A 20,651-nucleotide genomic window follows, 5' to 3' on the forward strand; every position below is an offset into this window, starting at 1 on the left:
TAAAATCTCAGTTGGTGACTTGGTGAGAATGGTTCTCAGTTGGTCTCCCAACATCTTACCCAATAATCTGAATGTATTTTCTCTCCATTCTACCATGTTTTCTTACCACAAATATGAGTGATTAAATCCGCATTTGTACAATTTTTCCCTGTTAGGTTAACTTTTCTTGTTTTTGGTTAAAACTGGTGTTAATGTGCATTCACTTTTTTAAACTTAATTTATCCAACTGCAGAAAACGGACTCGAAATCAGTCCTTTACTTGAAATATATATTTCTCTACAAGAATAATTATATCCTTACAAAAACACATGTTTATTTAGGTGCAATAGATCTTTTTTTTTGCTTCATCGGAAAATTAGGTGCAATAGATCAAAAGTATAAAATAAATTCTTTCTTCCGTCTGTAGATAAAAAAAAGAATAATCTAGTATTTTTTCCATTCAAAAAAAAAGGAATAATCGAACAATTTAATAGATCAAACAAGGTGAAGCACAGACAAGACTAATGTCTGTATTCCATTATTTGACTATATATTGAAAAAAAAATATTGACTTCAATAAGAAAAGACTAATATTATGTTAGAAGATTATTGATGATTTTAATTATTTTTGTTCAAAAGTAAACTAATCCAAACTTTAAGATGAAATTAAGAGCATTTAGGATCAAAGCATAATCACTTTTAGATCCAAACTTACTATGTTTATTCATGTTTCCGGCATAATCGAAGCATCTCACTTTTAGATCTAAGAATTTTGGATTTTAAAGCTTTATGTTCTTATTTCTCTTCTATTGAGCTAGCTCATGTTAGAAGGGGCAAATAATGTTGCTCACTTATTAACTTATTTAGCTTGTGAGTTGTGAGTATCTTAATAATTCTTGGTGGGACAATTTCCCTAATAGGGTTCAATCAGCTCTTTGGGCAAATGTAATTCCTCTTTGAGTTTTTTCAATATTATTGCATTTGACTTTCAACAATAAAATAAAAGAAATTGAGAGCTTTGACCGAATGAGACTGCAAATTTATAACATTGCTTGGAAATAGGGGTATGAGGCCTTTTGCATATTTTACTATCACCTAGTCATATTACACTCACATAGCAATTCCATGATAGAATTATTCAATGTGGAAGAATCATTAATACTAAGATGGCATCTGCAAAGATGCAAGTCCTTTACGGGTTTGGGCACAAATAGGGTAATGATGAAAACGAAGTTTAAACCAACCATTGAAGCGTTTCAAGATGAGGGTCAATTTGAAAATGGTCCTCTGACCCTTTAAATATATGTGGTGTGCTTGGATTCTAGAGTGCAAAGTGAACTAATTTTTATCTTAGTAGCATGTGAGAAATGTTTTGTTATTTTTCATCTATCTTAAAGCTAACGCCTATTTGCACCGAGATATCCAAACATAATCTCTCATCATTTTTTATAGATAAATGTTAGTCGTTAGTAATGTTAGTAAATTAGTCTTTCATAAGAGTTCGAATCCTAAATCCTTTATTCTCATCAATCTTTATGTCTCTTGCTTTTACCACCTGAGCTAACCCTCCGGGACAAGTATCTCTTATCACTTGTAATACTAAATGACACACTTGAATATGGCAATGATGTGGGATCGTAAAGGTAACCTTAAACAGCAAAGATCGATCCTCAGATGTCGATTACGTGGGTACGAGAAGCCGCCTATTTAAAGCAAATGTAAATGCAAGGCTAATTAAAGCACCATTTAGTTTCAACTTTCAATGGCACAAAAGTAAGCACATCATTATTGTGAATGGAAAAATTAAGAATATGTTTATTGATCAACTTTTCCACGTTATCTTAGTATCACAAAAACAACCAACCAATTCAAGCACCTTTAAAAAAATATTAAGCACAGCTGTTAAATAATTGAGTTCTTTAAGCATTTAGTTGAGAGTTTGATTAATAATGAGTATGTACAAAGAAGAATTTGTTAAAAAATATCTACATACTTAATGTGATCTTTAAGTCTTAAGATGATTAATCTCACAACCCTCTCAAATGTGAGGATACCTTAGTAATACTAAAAAAAATATCACAAAAATAAGAAAAAAATGTGAGGAAAAAAAATGTTGGGTTAATTAAGTTTTTGGTTGCTATATAATGAATGAAATTTGATTAATTGTGACTCGTTCACGTGTATAATGAGAGATTAAAATAAAACTTCAGTTTTACACATCATCATCTTCTTCCTAATTTCAGAAACTCTAATCTCAATTAAAATGTCTTAATCAATCTTCAACTTCATGTTCAAATGTTATTCATGTTCCTCAAACACTTATTATCCATAACCCAACATCCTCAATCTCACTCCATTTGCAGTTTCTCAATCTTCTTCTTCATTCTAATCCTCCACAAAAGTTAGTATACGAGAAAGAGATATGTAATGTTTAGTGGAAAAAATATTTGTACGCATCTCCAAAGTACAGACTCAACCCAACAAACACTCGTAGTAAGAAAAGAAGATAAGAGATATATAAGAAATGTGCTTTGATACATTCACACTTTAATTTCTCTTTTATCTTATTTTACACTTTTTGTTTCTTATCTGCTTCTGCATCTTCTATCACATCACATATTATATGACTCATTTTTCTCTCTTCTCTTCACATTTCATATTTCATTAAGGTAAAATTATTTTAAAATATCAATATAACTTTTTCCACAAGTAATTGATGTTATATATTAAAAAAATGAAGATAAAAAAATAAATTAAGTATCTATTTATTGTCTGCACAATTTATATGTTTGAATATTATTACTATTAAATTAAATAAGGGAAAGACATTTATTCACCAAAGAAAAAGGTTCAGCACGTGAAAGCTTTTTTTTTTTTTGAAAGACAGCATGTGAAAGTTGGTGAGGTGAGGAAAGAGGTGTGAAAGTGAAATAAGTCAAAAGGACAATAATAAAAGTAAAATAAAAATGAGGATTTTTTTATGATTAATAAAAAGGAGGATTTGTGTCAAAGAAAACATGCCAGGTGGATACTAATCATACTAATCTAACATCATATTTAAACACCACACACTTCTCAATTACCTCATTTTCCCTCTTAACCCCTCTTTTTATCACATTATTATTCTTTTATTTTCATTTAACTCTTTTTTTGGTACATCGGAAAGATAAATTGCACCCGCCAATAATCGATATCGGGACCTCCCCTACCCAACCCATACGCCCCCAATTTCTATCACTTGAGCTATTATTCGATGACCATTTCACTCTAAATGTTTGGTCAAACACTAGCTATACAGATATTCAATAATAAAATATTTTAACAACATTTACTTTCAAACTCTTTCATTAATTAAATAATACTTATATAAGACAATTGAAAATATAAACTCACTTCTAATTTAATAAGACTTACATAAATTTCATTCAATCGTTAAAAAAAATTATTAAAATAATTGCTACTACCACTCATCTTCAAGAATAATAATCATACTAAATAAAGTGAAAAGGTTTCTCTGAGTCAAAAAAGAGTGAACCAACTCAACGTTCTCATATAACTTGGAACTTTGCTTAGGTGTAGTACTTCATTTTTAAAGTACAAAATTCACCAATCCCCATAAAATAACAAAAAGAAAACAGAGAAAAAGTTTTAGCCATATTAATTATAATAATAATAATAATAATATTATGATTTAAATTTTTAAATATTTTAATCAGCTCCCTCTTGCACATACTATAGTAGAATTTTGATATAATGATAAAAAAGATTCATCGCATTTTCACTTGTACTGATTGGTAGATTATTAAATAATATATACACTCACAAACATTAATTTTCTCTTTGTATCTCTTTCTTTTTATCACTTAACTTTCTTCTTTTTTTATATCATTTTAAGTGTCTACACCAAAATCCTGTACACCCAACATTATATTATTACATTTCATCCATTTTCTTTTCAATTTTTTTACCTCTATTACATTACTTATTACTTATTATATTTTTCACTTATTTCTCATTCTTTCACATGTAATGATATATAAACATTATTTTCTTTTAGATATTACTATGACATACTACTTTGTCACGAGTTTTTGCAATTATAAGTTTTATAAGTTACTACAAAGTGGTATTTGTGAAAAAATTAAAAGTGTGTCTATCAGTACTTTTCATTCCTATATCACTCAAAATTTGAAGATATTATTTTCTAAGTCTCATTTTCTTTTTCTTGGTGCATAAATACCCCATCATTGTATGTCATAATTCCCAACCTCCCTTCTCTTATTCATCTTTCACACCCTCTTGCTATAGTTTTCTCTCTTGCCCTGCCTCTCTCTAATTTCTGGCTACCTTTCTTTCCTCTTATAACAACCCACCACTCATCAACACATTAACATATGTAGCAAGCACCAACTTCCACATACTAATTAAGGAAAAAGAAAAGATTCAGGACCAACCTGAGTTTTCCATTTTCAAACACCCTGCAGTGTTTATTAATTCCTTTTCAGCACTGTTTCTATAGAAAAGCAGAACATGGTGTTGGCTTCCAGAAACCCAATCAGGAGTGAAAAAATTGTACCTGGTGATCTTCCCATAGTAGACCTCAAAGCTGAAAAATCTGAGGTGACAAGGCTCATTGTGAAAGCAAGTGAAGAATATGGTTTTTTCAAAGTGATCAACCATGGTATTAGCCATGAAACTATTGCCAAAATGGAAGAAGCAGGGTTTGGGTTCTTTGCCAAACCAATGCCTCAAAAGAAACAGGCTGCACCTGGTTATGGTTGTAAGAACATTGGCTTCAATGGAGACATGGGTGAGGTTGAGTACCTTCTGCTCAATGCTAACACTCCTTCCATTGCTCAGATATCCAAAAGTGTATCCATTGACCCATCAAACTTCAGGTATGTTAATGTATAAGCACTCATAACTCATTCATTAGTAGTTGTTCCTTTTGTCTATCTATCACTATTTTATCTATCTATCACTATCTCACTCTCTCATATTTATTGCATGGTTGTTTAAGTTGGTTTACTATCCCTCTCCATCATCATCATAATCTTCTATCCCTAAATCTCATGTCCCTAAGTTGTGTCTCATTTCCCTATCTCACTAATAAAAATTTGTCATATCAATTAAAAAGTCCTCAAGTAAGTTTGTAAGTGTTGTCGTTGTGACAGAGAAATGAGACAGAAGATTTTTATCCCCTATTCTTCTACCTAAGTTTCACATTCTATTATGATTCCCGAACTTCCCTGCCTATTATCTCTAAAACTGGGTTGAATTTATTTTTATCTTCTGATTTGCTCAAAGCCCCTGAATCTTAAGGGGGATAGAAAGAGAGAGAATAGGTGCTTTTGCTGTTTAAGACTATTATATGTTGTAATGAGATCATGCATATATAGGATATTTGTTATTGTTATAATGTTATTGGACCATGCTTGTGAGTTATTGCCAACACATATGTACACACATACACGGTGACTATATCAGTTCAATGAATAATTATATATGGTTTTATTATAAAAAAAAAAATAGATATGGTTTTGTTTTGGGACTACGTTTATATGAGTTGTAAGCTTGTAACTTAACCAAAAAGGAAAGGAGAGAGAATGAAGCTTCTGAGTTTCAACGTTTTCCCTTTATACGAGTCATAAAATTTTGGCCAACCATGCTTTAAACAATGGCATGTTGCAAGCACTCCATCTGCATTGTGCTACAAGCCTCTCTTCAAGCTCTACTTGTTTTTCCCAAACACGAAATAAGACACGATTGAAAACAATGTTTCACTTGATTTTAAAGTCAAAATCAATCATAGATTAACTTAAAACCTTTTGTTATAGTATGTCTAGAAATACTTCAATTTCATCTTAAACTCATGAGTTACTCTAAGATGTTTCTTCCTAAAATTTAATCCTAAATAAACTACATGTATGAACTGAGTTTTATAAGCCTCAGATTATCTTATTCACTTCAGTTTTTAAAATGGCTTGTGACTAAACTAATGACGTTGAATCAATAGAAAACTTTTCTAATGTATTGAAGTTGTAACAGTTGCAACATTTTCATTGGTTTGCAAGTTGTGGTAAAGTAAATATATTTTTTGGGTACATGTAATGTAAGGATAACAATTCACGTCGCACATGGGAGAGGAGAGGTACTCCTAGGAGGTGGGACGGCATGTCAGAGACACTTCACCTCTTCCCCTCAAAGTTCTAGTCACGTCAACACAGAAAAGTGGTTCCTTGAATTAATTCAATTTTTGTTTAGAACCATTTGGAAAAAATCAGATAATGGAGGACAGGATAAAATGTTTTCACTAGAACTCTTCCTCAAGTTATTTGGAAAATGATTTATAGATATTTGTATAATGCAAATATTGAACAAACATTCAAGTAAGAAAGAAAGAGAAATAAGGAATAGGAATATGATATATGATAGCTGTGATAAGAAAAAAGATAGGGAAAAATGAGGTTTTTGTTACATATCTCTGAATTGTTTGTATTTCTAAGTACTGCAAGTTATTCTTGTCAATTCTGAAAAATATTTTAATGATGATGATACTAAGCATAAGAAAATAAATATATGAATCTACGACTATGTGTATTAATAAAAAAATCTACATCTACATGACAAAGTTTTGAAGTATTGGATGGGCATCTCTGAAATATATCAGCAATGTCCAATCAAATCAAAGCTAAAAGCTGAAATTAAATTAATAAGTAGAACAAATATTTCCCAAAATGTCAAGGAAAAAGGTAGCAACTATTTCTTTACAAAAGTTCCTGAGGGAGAAATGAAAGAACAGGTGCAGGCAATGCAGTGACTAGTCAGTCACTGAATTAGACCCAGATTGGGTAGTGGCACTGGCAGAGCCTGAGTTCAGTTCAGAACCACTCTGTTACTCCTATCTCACAGCTAGCTCTTGCTATGAGATTATGAGTAATGATATATACACACCTCTTTTTTTAAACACTCCATTTCCACCTCTTTTTATTTCTATCTTTCTTCTTATCATCTATCACATCTCATACTTTCTCTCTCTTACTTTTTCTTTTCTTCCTATCTCTCTCCTCATTCCACCTCTCCACCTCAAAGGAGAGGTGTGTATGAAACTTTATCCATGAGATTATTGATGTGTTTGGATAAGTATTAATATAAAGTTCATTTTGAATGATTTTTATAAAATTGACTTTGATTTGTACTGAATAGAATACTAACTTATATTTATAAAATTGTTTTTCTGGTGTCGAAATTTCCTAAAATTGTTGCAGTCATGATTTGGTTGTCGTCTTATCTTAATTGATGTTTCCGATTCAAAATTACAATTATACACTTACAATTAATCTTTTTTAACTTGAGTCATTGAATCTTACTGAGACAATTATAGAATCATAACTGCAGCGACTTGGGGAAATTCCAACGATAAGAAATCCTGATCCAAATTTGATGTGAAAGAACTACATATCATTACGGGTTATGATAGGCGAACTATCAATAGTATACACCTTTCCAATATTGCATTTTTCTCTTTATCTCTTACTTCTAATTACATTATATCATATATCACATTCACAGGTGCGTATCTAGGGAGGGGCAGGCATGGGTCATTGCCCCCCCCAAGAATTTTGAAATGACCACCGACTATAAGTATTTTTCCAAGCTAGAAAGAAGGAATTTTCCGTTCCAACTGAGACATTATCATTCACATGTTTCCCGAAATCCTAATTTAGGAAAAATTTCTAGTTTATCCGAGTTTTATCAGAAGCTAGTTGAAACAGTAAAACCAAGAATGTTTCCACTTGTTAATAGATTGATACGTCTTGTTTTGACACTCAATTTTTCAATAGCATATACAGAGCGATATTTTTCTGTAATGAAAGTTGTTAAGACTCGGCTTCGCAACAAAATTGAAGATGATCTTCTCAGAAAATTATTAGTTGTTTATATCGGGATACCATAATATATAAATTTAGTACTATGAAAGAACGAAGAGTTGTATTTAAATATTTTTTTACTATTTAAAATTTATATAAATTTCAATGAAATTTTTTTAGTCTTATATTTCGCCTGCCCAACAAGAAAATTCTGGATATGTCCCTGCACATTCATTACTTTTCTTGTTGCCTCCACCCCTTTAATGGTATACCAAATATTTTCCTATTATTACATTCATAAAATCATAGCCTTAGACAACAAGTTGATTTCCACCAAAATCTGTGAATCTGTCTCCAACAGCATGTGTTGATCAGAATTACTAAGAACCTAGTAGAGAAGTTTTTCCTCCGAATTGATTGAATTGATTTTCACTTTAGAATCAATTGTGCATGTTTGAAAGTTCTTCTATAATAACTCTAAAGTCAAAATTAATTAAGTGGGGAAATTTATGTGAGTAGTTTATGCTAGAATTGGTTTTGAGAAGAGGAAATTGAATCAAACATGTAATAAAGAGATGTACATGCATAAACAGTTAGTGGTTTAGCTTTTGAAGGAGCAGCTGTTGTTATAGCTAGGTTCTGAGGGTGTTTCTTTGTGATTAACACATGACAGGTCTACAGTGAGTGCATACACAGAAGCAGTGAGGGAGCTGGCATGTGAGATATTGGAGGTAATGGCAGAGGGCCTGGGGGTCCAGGACACATTGGTTTTCAGCAGGTTGATAAGGGATATTGAAAGTGACTCAGTCTTGAGGCTCAATCACTACCCACCTATACTTAACAGCAACAACAGGGAGGACAAGTCACCCTCCTACAACAACAAGGTTGGGTTTGGGGAGCATTCTGACCCTCAGATCTTGACCATTCTCAGATCCAATGACGTATCTGGCCTCCAAATCTCTCTTCAAGATGGGGTGTGGATCCCAGTCAAGCCTGACCCTGAGGCTTTCTGTGTTAACGTAGGTGATGTACTAGAGGTGTGTAATCTTGTTCCTGCACTCAGTCCATATTTTATATGATCATGTTTTTTAACCCCACACACAATTCATTCATTTTGCTAAGCAAATTAAAGGAGGTGGGTAGGGGGGTCTGGGGGCCTGCCTAGTGAGGAGCAAGTAGCTTTAATAGAAAAATCTCAAAAGGTAATCCAGCTTTTGTAGGAACTGAAATGAAGTGACATGAGAATCACTACATTATTGACTGAAGCTAGTTATAGGATTGAATTTCAATAAGTTGAATTCATAGTGTGAGTGATTTGGCTTTATCTATTCAATTTTGGTTTTAAGATCAATTATATTATACAAGTTATAGTGTATGGTTTACAACATGTTTGACTACACGAAAGATTTTCATGTTGGAAGGATAATTGATTTAGGAGAAATTACTCCTTACAACTTTAGTGTAGCATAATTGATTTCGGAATATCTAAACGTGAATCCAAACATGCTGATAAAGTAAGTTTCCACGTTAGGAGAAGAAGTACAGTAGCTTTTGAGAAAGGAGAAATGATATATTTTGATAGGTTTTAGCGTAAAACCAAATGCGACGATAAAGTATAGCTTTTGAAACTACCAAACATGTTGATAAAGTATAGCTTTTGAAACGAAATACTTTAGATTTTGTGTTAGGAGTCCACTACCCAACTATTGAAAATCCTTTAAGAATTGATTCTAAAATTAAAATCATTTCTAGAAGAAGTTTCTGAGTGTCATAGTTGATTATAAGAATAGAGAATTTGATCCAAACATCCTATATACACTAAGCTTCAGAATGAATAATGAGAAATGATTTAAGTAATGCTAGGCCTTCCAGATATAAAATATAACATGTGGGATAGAATGAGAGTTAAATCTTGGAGAATTGAACATAAAAGGCTTGATGACATGTTACAGTTCAACTTAGGTGTAGAGGTTTGGACTAAAATGGAACTGATTAATTTTTCTGGGTGATGTGTGGGAAGGTTATGACAAATGGAAGATTTGTGAGCGTGAGACACAGGGCTATGACCAACTCATTCAAATCAAGAATGTCAATGGCATATTTTGGGGCTCCACCACTGCATGCTTGTATTGTTGCTCCTCCAGTTTTGGTTACACCCGAGAGGCCCTCCCTCTTCCGACCATTCACCTGGGCCGACTACAAGAAAGCCACATACTCTCTCAGGCTTGGAGACAGCCGCATGGAACTTTTCAGAAACAATAATGATATGTAGACACACCGACACAGTGCAGACACCTCACAGATACCTCAATTTTCATTATATCTCACTCTTGTAATCACAAACTATCATGTATCACATCATTTATTTCTCTATCTTCTATTCCTTTCTCACTCTGTGTCTGTTGAGTGTCTAAACTGTGCGGATGTATATGAACGATTTTCATTCTAGAGAGTGCAATGAAGAAATAGAGTCACATGAGCAGTGAAAAGTTTGAGTTCCTAGCTAGCAATACCAAAGTGTCAAGATTGTCCCCCCTTTTTGTGTTTTGGTGTCCTTGAAAGGTGGTATGCTTGCCCAAATGTGTCAACAAATTTTCACACATTGTACAAGTTAACTTGACAAGGCAAAAAAAGTTACTGTTCATGCATGCATCTGGGGTACTAACAGAGTAATAGATAGTTGGCACTTCTGTCCTTCAATCATCACTGACAGTTTCTATCAGATTTGTTATTTTTATTTACTGTCTTACTTGATAAGAGAAATAATTGCATGAAACTTCCATTGAAGGGGGAAAAAACACATCATACACCATACACAAAGAACTCATGATTCATTATATTTGACAAGTTGACAATCATTGAAAAATAATGTAGACTGTGTTTCCTTGCACTTCTGTGAGGTAGTTATAGGATAAAAACTAGACTGTATTCTTATAAAAACTATCGAGTCCTGAAGATGTTGTGATGCAAAAAATATTTAAGTTCCAGCATTATTAATTGCCAGTGATGGATCATAAATCTGGTAACAATTATCATGCCAATGTGAAAATTTCACATGACACCGTCATTGAAACTTTGTACCCATCTATCTATCTCTTCATAACTACTAAACAGCTGCGACCCTGCGAATGTTTCATAGGGTGACATGAGATGATACTAATCGGCATACATGCACACATTGACATTACTTCTAAATTGAAATATGCAGCTAACAGAAAAACACCAAACAAAATAATTTACACAAAGTTAATGTGAACAGTGTTTCAAATCTGATAGAGTGAAGAGACCTAGCACATAAAGTTTCGATCAGAAATCCACATGGGGAGTGAGTCATCCCTGAATAACTATAAATTAAAATGAATGATGGTACAGACTATGTTATACAGTTAGCCGTTGTCACTATACATGACAACTAGTTCACAGACTAACTCTGAAAAGTGGTTTCCTTCACCATACAATCAATTATTGTATTTAATGAGGTCAGTTCACAGACTACAGACGTGTTTGGATACACGTTTGAGAGGAGGTTAACTGTGTTTTGCAGCATTTAAAGGAAGTAAAGGGAAGGATTGGATAGAAGTCTTTTTTATTTGGGTGAAACTGGTAATCATACACACACTGATTCACTTAGCATTCTTAGATTTTGCAGCAAAACGGGAACACTTCCTTCTAGCCTCTTTGCTTAGCATGCAGACACAGTTCTGAAGAAGCTCAAAATCCTCCTCCCAGAACAACAATGATGCCTTCTCTGGATTCTCTAGAAGCATCTTTGAGGTCAAGAAACCAGCAATAGTCCATGTCTGCATCAGCCGCGATTGCTTACCGATAAACCTTCCATTTCGTGTATCATAATACTCTGGCCAACTATCCTCCGAAAGCCTTTTCTCTGCTAAATCAACCGCCTTCTGTGCCAAATCAGGCCTTCCCATCTTGATGCAGGCTAAAGTGAACTGAAATGTATAAACGCAGTGTTTCAGTTCTCATTCATAAAAATCCAAAAGCACCACTTGGACCAAAATGTAGACCAAATTCAACGGAAGTAACTGAATCTTGAATTTTGACAAAATAAGCATAATGGAAAGAAGTAGAAATAAAACAAAGACATTAAAAGTTTGTTTCCACTTCAGCAAAGGGGAGACAAATGATAGGCTTCCAATTGCTTTATTAATCTTAAAAACCAATATTTAAAAAGACACTTGATATGGATGTTACTGTACAAACAAATAGCATACTAACCTGCCAGAGAAGTGTTGGCCAAGACCCACCATTATGATATGACCAAGGGCTGCAAACAAATTACCAAAAATTGTAACTTCAGAAAAGAGGCAAAGGTTAAGGAACACAGCAAACAAATATTCTCTAGCAAGAGCCAAAACAGTTTTGATACAATTCTCTAGCAATCAGTAAGACATTGGATAATTGGCTGTTCTTTTCAATGTGGTGTATGACACTATTGTGAATTTCTGTATCAAAAAGGTTGTGGCTGCAGCAAAGTAGCACTACCCCTTCCAAAACTAACATCCATGTACAAAAGAAAACAGAATTCAAAAGAGACCCTTACGTGTTCTTGGGGTCACTTCCAGTGATTATACGCCATTCCTCACCCTCCAGCGCTGGATAACATATCTTTAGAGGCATATGAGCAACGAAATCATCCCATTTGGCTTCTATTAAATTCAAAATGCCCTGGTTCTGTTTTGTTGTGCCTAAAGAAGAAACAATGGTCCAAAGGTTTCCGAGTGTGAAAAACCTAAAGTCCATATGAGCAGGTTGCAAATTGCCAATGAAATATCCACCTTCCTCAGAGATCCAGTCCACAAGCCATGAAGGAATTTGCTCTGGATAGATGTTAAACTTGTTGACAGCATCAGTAGAATACTCTTCGGTCTTATAGCGATAAATTTCATTAATCTTCTTCATATCAACCCAATAGTACTCTCTCATGTGAAAGGAAAGTGCACTTAGGCGACTACTAACGGCGGCCACCAGATTCTTAGTTGAATCATTCACTATCAGCATCTCACGAGAGGAGCGTAAAGCTGAGTAAAATAATGCCTGCACATGTGCAATGCAATCCACACAAGGGAAAAATTTAGAAGCAAAGTTAGAGGCATATGTTTAGATAAACAGGATCCAACATTTGCAGTATGAAGACAATGTATGTTCAATTCTGAATCTCTGATATAAATTCAAAATTCGACAAAGATGTCTAACTATGAATTCCTAAACCACTCTTTGACTAATCAACAATCTAATGCAAGACAGAATGACCGTAAGTGCATCAACAAAACTTCACCCATGAGACATGGGGAAATGGTTCAGAAAGACAACCATGCCACAACCAACCCCAATCCTGTTTAAAATTAATTGTATAGAGAGGATATTGTAGTAGTAAGTATTCAGCGATGCACAATTGTGAAAATTCAATAGTGAATCAGTTTAGACTTCTTAAATGAAAAGTTATAATATCATTAATTTACCAACAGTGATTCAAGGAAAAATACATTTTAGAGCTCCCAATCAGTTATTCTACAAAAAAAGGAAAAAGTTTTCGTAAATGACAGCGACACCACTTGTTCTTGCTCAAGGAATCCAACGGAAAGAAGAAAATGCCGCTTCAAATACAAAGCAGAAAAGCATATTATCATTTGAAGGAACTATCCTTTTAGTGCCAATACATTAAAAAGCATAATAATTGATAATCCCTACTTATAAACAGTGATAATGAGCAATCACTTACTTGGATCTCAAGAGGGTGACCATGAATTCCCATCCTTCTATCAATCATGCAGGAACCATCGGTGACTAGTAGAGAAGGAAACATGTCAAATCCATCAGTTAGACACAACTTGAGAATCAGTCTTATGCCCGTCTGGACATCCACTCTCTCTTGCAATGCATAATCACCCGTTAACTTGCCATAGGCTCTCAATAATATAATCCACCACAATCCTGATAACAGAATACTGCACATAAGCTTAAAAAAACCTGGCCTCAATCTTGATTGTAAAATTAATAATTGACGTTAGAATTTTTTTGAAAATAAAATTTATAAAAAGCTCCTCCCGGAAAAAGAATATGACATATTAATGACAGTGCAGTAACATTCATGTAATAGAACTATCTTAGCTTCCACATAAATAATAACTTACCCGAATCAACAGGTGCAACACGCCCAATAGCCGATTCACCAAAATCGGGATCCAAAATTTCCTCAAATGCTTCATTGCTTCCATCAAGAGAGACACTTCGAACTTTGAAGCTCGCTGGCATCAACCCTTGCCCTGGGCTGTAGCAGTCAACAGTCTTCTCCCAACTCTGTCAAACATAAAAGTAATATATTTGAATTAAAATATTAAGTACAGGACGAGTATGCCAAGAGCCCGAAATTTAAGTCCCATAATAGTTTAATCAACACCATTTATAAAAAGTACTCCTTCCCTCCCACTCATGATAAGGGTACACTGGTAAGAAGCAATAAGACATTTTGGCAGTGACACAAAACATAGGACAATTCCAAATGAGAAAAGCAATTAAGATAACAAGACACATGATGTCTTATTTTTCTTTCATTCACATAGAAGAAACAATCTATCCCTAAAACCCATTGATATCCAGCTATTAGATAGGCAAGAACATCTTTCATTAATTAAGTGGCAACAGAGCCAAAATGAGGGCATTTATTTTGAAAAGCTTAGCCAAAATTTTACGCATAGCACAGAAGAAATTATTTTGTACAAGAACAGCAAATAAAGGTGTGCAGTAACAAACTAACTGAGCTGCTAAAGCCATTACATACCTGCAATTGCAATGTGTGAAGTAGAAAATTCTTGACAATCTCCCCCTCACCATTAAGCAGAAAGGCAAGCGCTGAAGGAACAAAATCACGGATAAAGACTTGGTCATAATTCAACGGTTGCTTGTCAGCAGGATCGTTAGCTGCAACAGTCCCAACCGGATTCCCACAGTAATTGACAACAGCACCTCGAAGCAACTTCCAAGCCTCCTTTTCAATCTCAGACAACTCCCTCTTAACCTTACTCTCATCCAAATCATTCAAATTATCTATATTTACATTCGAACCATCACGTCTTTCTTCAGCGACTTCCTCCAATTTACTTTGATCAGACTCAATCCTCTCAAATACCAAGGGCTTTGCATTCAAACCACTCTGAATGTAAATCTTCTCAAAGCTTGTGTCATTACCATGAGATTCAACCGAAGTAGAATGGTTTCTAATATTCGACGCTACATTCGGTATCAACGAAACAACCCTAGGCCTAAAACTGCCTAAATTGACACAAAAACTAGAGCTACTAAAATTCCTAGAATTAACCCGATTCGAACCGGAAACACTAAAAACCTTCCGATTCGGATCAATCACACGTATGTATCCTATAATCCGGGTATTTCTAGTATAGTATCTAGGTTGATGAGTTGAGCTGGGACAACAAGATTTGGACAAGATGGTTGGATCATTAAAGTTGGTTGGAGAAAACCCAGAAAGCAATGGAGTTTTACAACTACTTAGGATTCTACAACAGGGTCTCATGGTAGAGATTCCAATATAGCTACTAGTAGACATTTGTATGATCAAATAAGCACAGCCCAGATAACAAAAACAGTGTTGGACTGATAAAAATCTAGAGTTTGTTTATTTACAACTCTTCTATAGATAAGGGAATAATATTGGGGGAGTAAATAATAGAGAAAAAAAAATGATCAAATCTTGATGATAATAACTATGTGAATGGGAATGGAGATTTACAATGAATTTAGCTATGATATTACTTACAGTTTGAGAAGATGATGGTGGTGATGAATTGGTAAAGTAGATCGAATGGTAAGAGAGAAATTGGTATGATAGATTTGCGGAAGTGAACAGTGAACCTTGAAACGCCATTTATAAGATCTGGAAAGGGAAAGTTCGTAGCTTCCGGCAAGGAACAAACTTGAAGTTGAATTACGCGACTGTCCCGCCACGTGCAAGTTGTGTCTTTTGGATTTGGTGTGATTTTACGCTTATAACCTTTTTGGTGCTTAGTAGAACCCTAGATTAGATTAAATGTGGAGGATGGTGGCTAACCATTCGGGATACAGTTGCATGCTTCTCAACAAATGTCTTTCTTAAAATTTGAACTTGTGCATTAATCTTTATAGAAATTTAACGTGCTTGCTACTAGATCAACACTTTATGAATTTAGTCCCCGTTTGGAAGAGCTTATTTGAGTTTATCTAATATCATAAACTGTTTTGAGCTTATTTTCATAAGGTACTTATGAAAAAGAGCTTATGCTTATATATAGCTTATTTTCAATTTATTTCAATAAAAAAATTAAAATAGATTATGAATAATGATTTATGTCATAAGCGCTTATGACCATATTTATCACTATTTTGTATTTTTATACCTACCAACTTGTATATTAATCTATAATAGAGTTACCAATAAGATTCAAATAGTTGGACATTTGATCTTTAGACGGAATGTGTAGAGAATTTTTATTGAATCTCAAATGTCTATTCACCTAATATAGTCTCAAAACCTTAAAGAGATTAATCTTATTCAATCGGATTTAAGATTTCCTTGGTACAACAAATAATCCACAATTGAAAGGGGTAAATTGGGTAACCAAAGAAAGTGATGACGTGTTGAGGATATCCATGTTTGAAAAATATGAGGGCAAAACCGTCTAACCAGGTAATTGAGAATATGGTTTTTTTTTGGTCAACAATTGAGAATATAGTTGACGTGCAAGAGGGTAGGAAATTATTTTTAAAAACTTGAGAAAAAAAAGTGTTGAATGGATGAGATAACAAGTCGTGGTCTACACAAGCGTCCATTTTTCCGGTTTGTTGTGTTTTTAAATTCAAAAAGCACAAACAACCACCACTTGCAGCGGTGGAGACGCCGCGTATCTGTGTACGCGGTCACTTCTTATTGGGTGGTTCAGTAATGACTCACCTCTGAAATATCTTTAATACGAATTCAACTTCTCCACGTGAAAGATTCTATTCAACAAGCACTTTTCTCATAACACACACGTGCTTCATCAATGTTTTGTTTGCGTTAAATGTTGTTGGGCCCGTATGGGCTTCTTAAGTACCCGTTCTGTAGCTCAATTACTTGGGCCTCATGAGACCCAATCACTTCATTCTCGTATTTCAATTGTTGCACTAACACTAACACCCACCAAAAGCAAAAAAACAGCTACTGATGCACCAAAAAGATTTAAGTAGTGGACTACCATAATTATGTTTAGAGTTTTTATTTTATTTTAGAATATGAAATGATTTTTTTCATTTTTCAATATTTTAAAAACATTCTCTCTCTTTATGATGTGTGTGTATATGTTTGTCCATGTGTAGTTTGTATGTACTTACGCATGTATAAAGTGCAATTTGAACATGTAAAAGTTCTAGGATATTTTCATTAGCAAAGAGTATTAAAAAAATTAGCTGTTTGTGGAGGCATAAGTTAGCTAATTATATATTTTGAGACCAAAACACTTTGGATTGAAACTATATATATAGGTATATACACTATTATAATCAACAAGTCAATAATGGTGATGAAACATACAAGTTTGAATATCTGAAAAGATATTTGTTAGAAGAGATAACTATATTTTTTAAATAGACAAAGAAGGTAATCAACAAATGGGGATCATAAAAATTTTTTTAAGAAGGAAACGTGGAGCTGATGGTAAACAATAAAACATCAAAGCAACATCACTAATTAATAAATACTTTATGATGTACACAATGTATATGCTGTGTTGCGTAAGCAATGATACAATTTCACATCAACATAGTTAATACTTGATAATATAAAACTCAATGGAGACTAATTATAAAACTACACAACTGCTTGACCCGTGTTTTGTGTTTGAGCAACATAATTCCTCCCTTGTCTTGTTGTGAGCCAAAGCACTAGGATTATCTTAATATAATCGATATATAATGATGATAATGATTAGTTTAATAAACAAGTAGTAGTCAAGAATCAGTGGAAATTAAAAATGAAAATAAAAATGTTGTATACTTCATGCTCTATAACGTCTTAAATATTCACATGAGCTGACAAATAAAGGAGAAAGAAAAGAGAGTGGTTAAAGGGGACAATTAATGGCGTATACACTCCTCCGTATTGCATTACTCTCGCCTAATGATAATACTAGTATTGTATACAGCTTTGTTATTCTTTTCTGTTTCTTATCTTTGTATTTGGGTTAAGCATCCTCTATGCTTTATTTGATTACAATTAGTGGCTTATAAAAAAAACTAGTAGTGTATACGGAGGCTACTTCAACTTTCAAGGGTTTCGGCTGTGAGTGCTTTGGGTCCGAGAAGTGTTTACTTATTCTTTGTTTTCTCTTTAATTAATTAATATATGTAAATATTATGTAAGGGTAGCATGCATCAATCAATTAAATGGAAAAATAAAAATAAAGCTAAGAAGGAAACATGTAGGAGTTTGTGAAACATTGTCGGCCAAACCCATGCATCCTAGTGCCCTACCTACATTCCTGGTCGGCTGCTATCCCCATGGAAGTCATGCTGTCATGGGGATGAAGGAGATTGGTTTTTTCTATAAGGTGTTTGATGGCGAGTGAGTTTGAGGAGATTGGTATTTTATTTTCCTGGGTTTTATGTTGAAGAAGATGATGATGTTTGAAGATGATAAAGATGTAGAAGGTTCTGATTTTTTATTATTTTTGTTTCATAAAACATCAAATTTCTGATGGTTAATGTTGGGTATGGTAGATGCTAATGATTTTTGTTGAGGACTAAAATCACACGATTGAACAAAGTGGGAGACCAAAAATGCAGTTTAGTATTAGAAAAATACGTTTAGTAATGAGCGATCCAAAATGTCTGGAACATCGCTAAACTGATATGCTCAGAGATATGTTGATGCTAGAAGCAAAGAAGGACATATAAAGGGAAATTCAAAAAAATAAACATAAAGATACCACCCAGAGTTACCAACTATGGGCAAACAATGTGTCTACAAGTGCCTCATCTCAATAATCAATTGGATCCTACAGAGGATATCTCCTGTCCATGTTTGACGACGCTCACGCCTTAGTAAACAAATGGCTCAAATGAGCACCCTTATTCAAGAGCTAATGCAACAACTTGACCAACATGTCACAAATCTTTTTGTTGATAAATTACCAGGCCGCATCATTCAAAAGTTTCTTGTTCCGCAGATAAGTGTATATCCAACTCAACAACTTGCCTTGGCAAAGATTATCACCTCCCTCAAAGACACCAAAATCCAATTATTAGGACTATGTGGACTGGTATTGGTAAAAGTACAATACTCGAGAATCTGAACAATTCTACTGAACTGGCAACTTTTTTGAAATCATCATCTTTGTGACCGGCAGAAATGGCAAGGAAAGCATTCAATCCAAGAGGGAATTTCGATTAGACTAATGCTAGATCTGAGTATGACAAGCCGAAAAGCAGATGACATTGAAAGAGAAATATGTCGGGAGCTAGAAAACATAAAGTTATACTCATTATAGATGACATCATTTGCTTTGTTAATTCCGAGCTTCTGGGAATTTCAACTGCCAAAAACAACAAGGTGGTATTCGCTACACAGTTCCCTTAGCATTGAAAAATTAAAGAGATTGACAAGATAATACATGTTAATCCATTGTCTCATGATGAATCTTTGAAGTTGTTCAAAAATGAAGCTTGTTCCAATTTCTCATTCCCTTATTAATTCGTAGGAGGTTAAACATGTTTCTAAACTTGTTTGCGACCACTGCTCTAGTCTTACCCTTTTGATTTGCAATATAGGAAATTCTTTCAAATTTAAAACTCACCTTCAAGTTGGTGGGCTTCACCTTGAATACAAAGGACTGAAAGAGCTATACACATCTTTCAGATTCTCGTACGACAACTTGAAGGATGACATAAAAAAATGCTTTATCCTCTTAGAGGATTTTCTTGGCTCCCATAATCATGGGATTGTCCTCTTAAAGATTTTCTTGGCGTTACTTTACTCAAGATGAGACAAGGCATTAGACATGTCCTAATGACCAACTGTATGAGAGAGTTGTCTTGGTTTACATGCTCAGAAAATCTTGAGTGTAACTTGTATCTTCAAGATGGTGGGAAATATCTTTCAAGTTCTAAAGTGTGGAAGCAATGTAGGTAGTTGTCGATAGTTGATGCGAAACTGCAAGATATACCAACAGATCAAGATTCCAACAAGGTTTTAGCACTGGTGCTCCAAAAGAATCCATACCTGACTACAATACCACAATCTTTCTTTGAGAACATGACAGGCTTGCAGCTGTTGGACATGTTTCAGTGTGGCATGAAGGAGCTGTCACCATCCGTGTCACGCTTGACAAGCCTTTTAGCTTTGTTTTTAAACAGTTGTAAGTCTTTAAGCTCAGTTATATTCACTAAAAATGATGGAAACACTATACCTCAAGGACACATAGATTATCTTCATTCCATCACATGTCAGATATTTGAGTACGCTTAGAATCTTGCAAGTCTCGTTTATCTCTAGTGATAGTCAAGGTTTTGATGTGATTTGTTCACTCAAAAAGTTAGAAGAACTGACCATATAGGTGAACAACAATCAGCAATGTTTTGTGCTATCACTATTTGAAGAGAAGATTTCTTTTTTTTGTAACATAAAGAGTCACACCAGAACTGGTTACAAAATCATTCTAAGTTTCCCGCACTTTGCATAATTGCAATATAAGTCTTGGAAAATCTAACACTGCATAGGTTGTTCATGTACAATTAGCTCAACATACGGTCCAG

At 34.0% G+C, this 20,651-nt stretch overlaps 2 protein-coding genes across 2 annotated transcripts; one reads left to right on the forward strand and one right to left on the reverse strand.

Annotated features, from left to right (window-relative positions):
- Positions 1–4,249: 4,249 nt before the first annotated feature.
- LOC130710095 (gibberellin 2-beta-dioxygenase 2-like) lies at positions 4,250–10,339 on the forward strand. Its single transcript, XM_057559251.1, has 3 exons — positions 4,250–4,877; positions 8,524–8,887; positions 9,871–10,339. The coding sequence occupies exons 1-3, from the start codon at positions 4,510–4,512 to the stop codon at positions 10,120–10,122; spliced, it is 984 nt and encodes a 327-aa protein (XP_057415234.1). The 5' UTR covers positions 4,250–4,509; the 3' UTR covers positions 10,123–10,339.
- Positions 10,340–11,096: 757 nt separating this feature from the next.
- On the reverse strand, positions 11,097–15,730 carry LOC130710094 (alkaline/neutral invertase A, mitochondrial-like). Its single transcript, XM_057559250.1, has 6 exons — positions 14,650–15,730; positions 14,003–14,168; positions 13,591–13,802; positions 12,412–12,905; positions 12,087–12,135; positions 11,097–11,800 (listed from the first exon to the last, which is right to left on the reverse strand). Exons 1-6 carry the CDS (start codon positions 15,433–15,435, stop codon positions 11,474–11,476), a joined length of 2,034 nt encoding a protein of 677 aa, XP_057415233.1. The 5' UTR covers positions 15,436–15,730; the 3' UTR covers positions 11,097–11,473.
- Positions 15,731–20,651: the final 4,921 nt, after the last annotated feature.

The sequence above is a fragment of the Lotus japonicus genome, chromosome 4 (genome assembly GCF_012489685.1).
Source record: "Lotus japonicus ecotype B-129 chromosome 4, LjGifu_v1.2".
Taxonomy (NCBI): domain Eukaryota; kingdom Viridiplantae; phylum Streptophyta; class Magnoliopsida; order Fabales; family Fabaceae; genus Lotus; species Lotus japonicus.

Bases quoted from the DNA above. Each gene is read 5' to 3' on its own strand.
- LOC130710095 (XM_057559251.1), top strand. From the start codon at position 4,510: ATGGTGTTGGCTTCCAGAAACCCAATCAGGAGTGAAAAAATTGTACCT. The intron at 4,878-8,523 runs GTATGTTAATGT...AACACATGACAG, and splicing joins ATTGACCCATCAAACTTCAG to GTCTACAGTGAGTGCATACA. The intron at 8,888-9,870 runs GTGTGTAATCTT...ATGTGTGGGAAG, and splicing joins ACGTAGGTGATGTACTAGAG to GTTATGACAAATGGAAGATT.
- LOC130710094 (XM_057559250.1), bottom strand. From the start codon at position 15,435: ATGTCTACTAGTAGCTATATTGGAATCTCTACCATGAGACCCTGTTGT. The intron at 12,906-13,590 runs GTAAGTGATTGC...GCACATGTGCAG, and splicing joins GTCACCCTCTTGAGATCCAA to GCATTATTTTACTCAGCTTT. The intron at 12,136-12,411 runs GTAAGGGTCTCT...ATTTGTTTGCAG, and splicing joins GGAAGTGACCCCAAGAACAC to CCCTTGGTCATATCATAATG.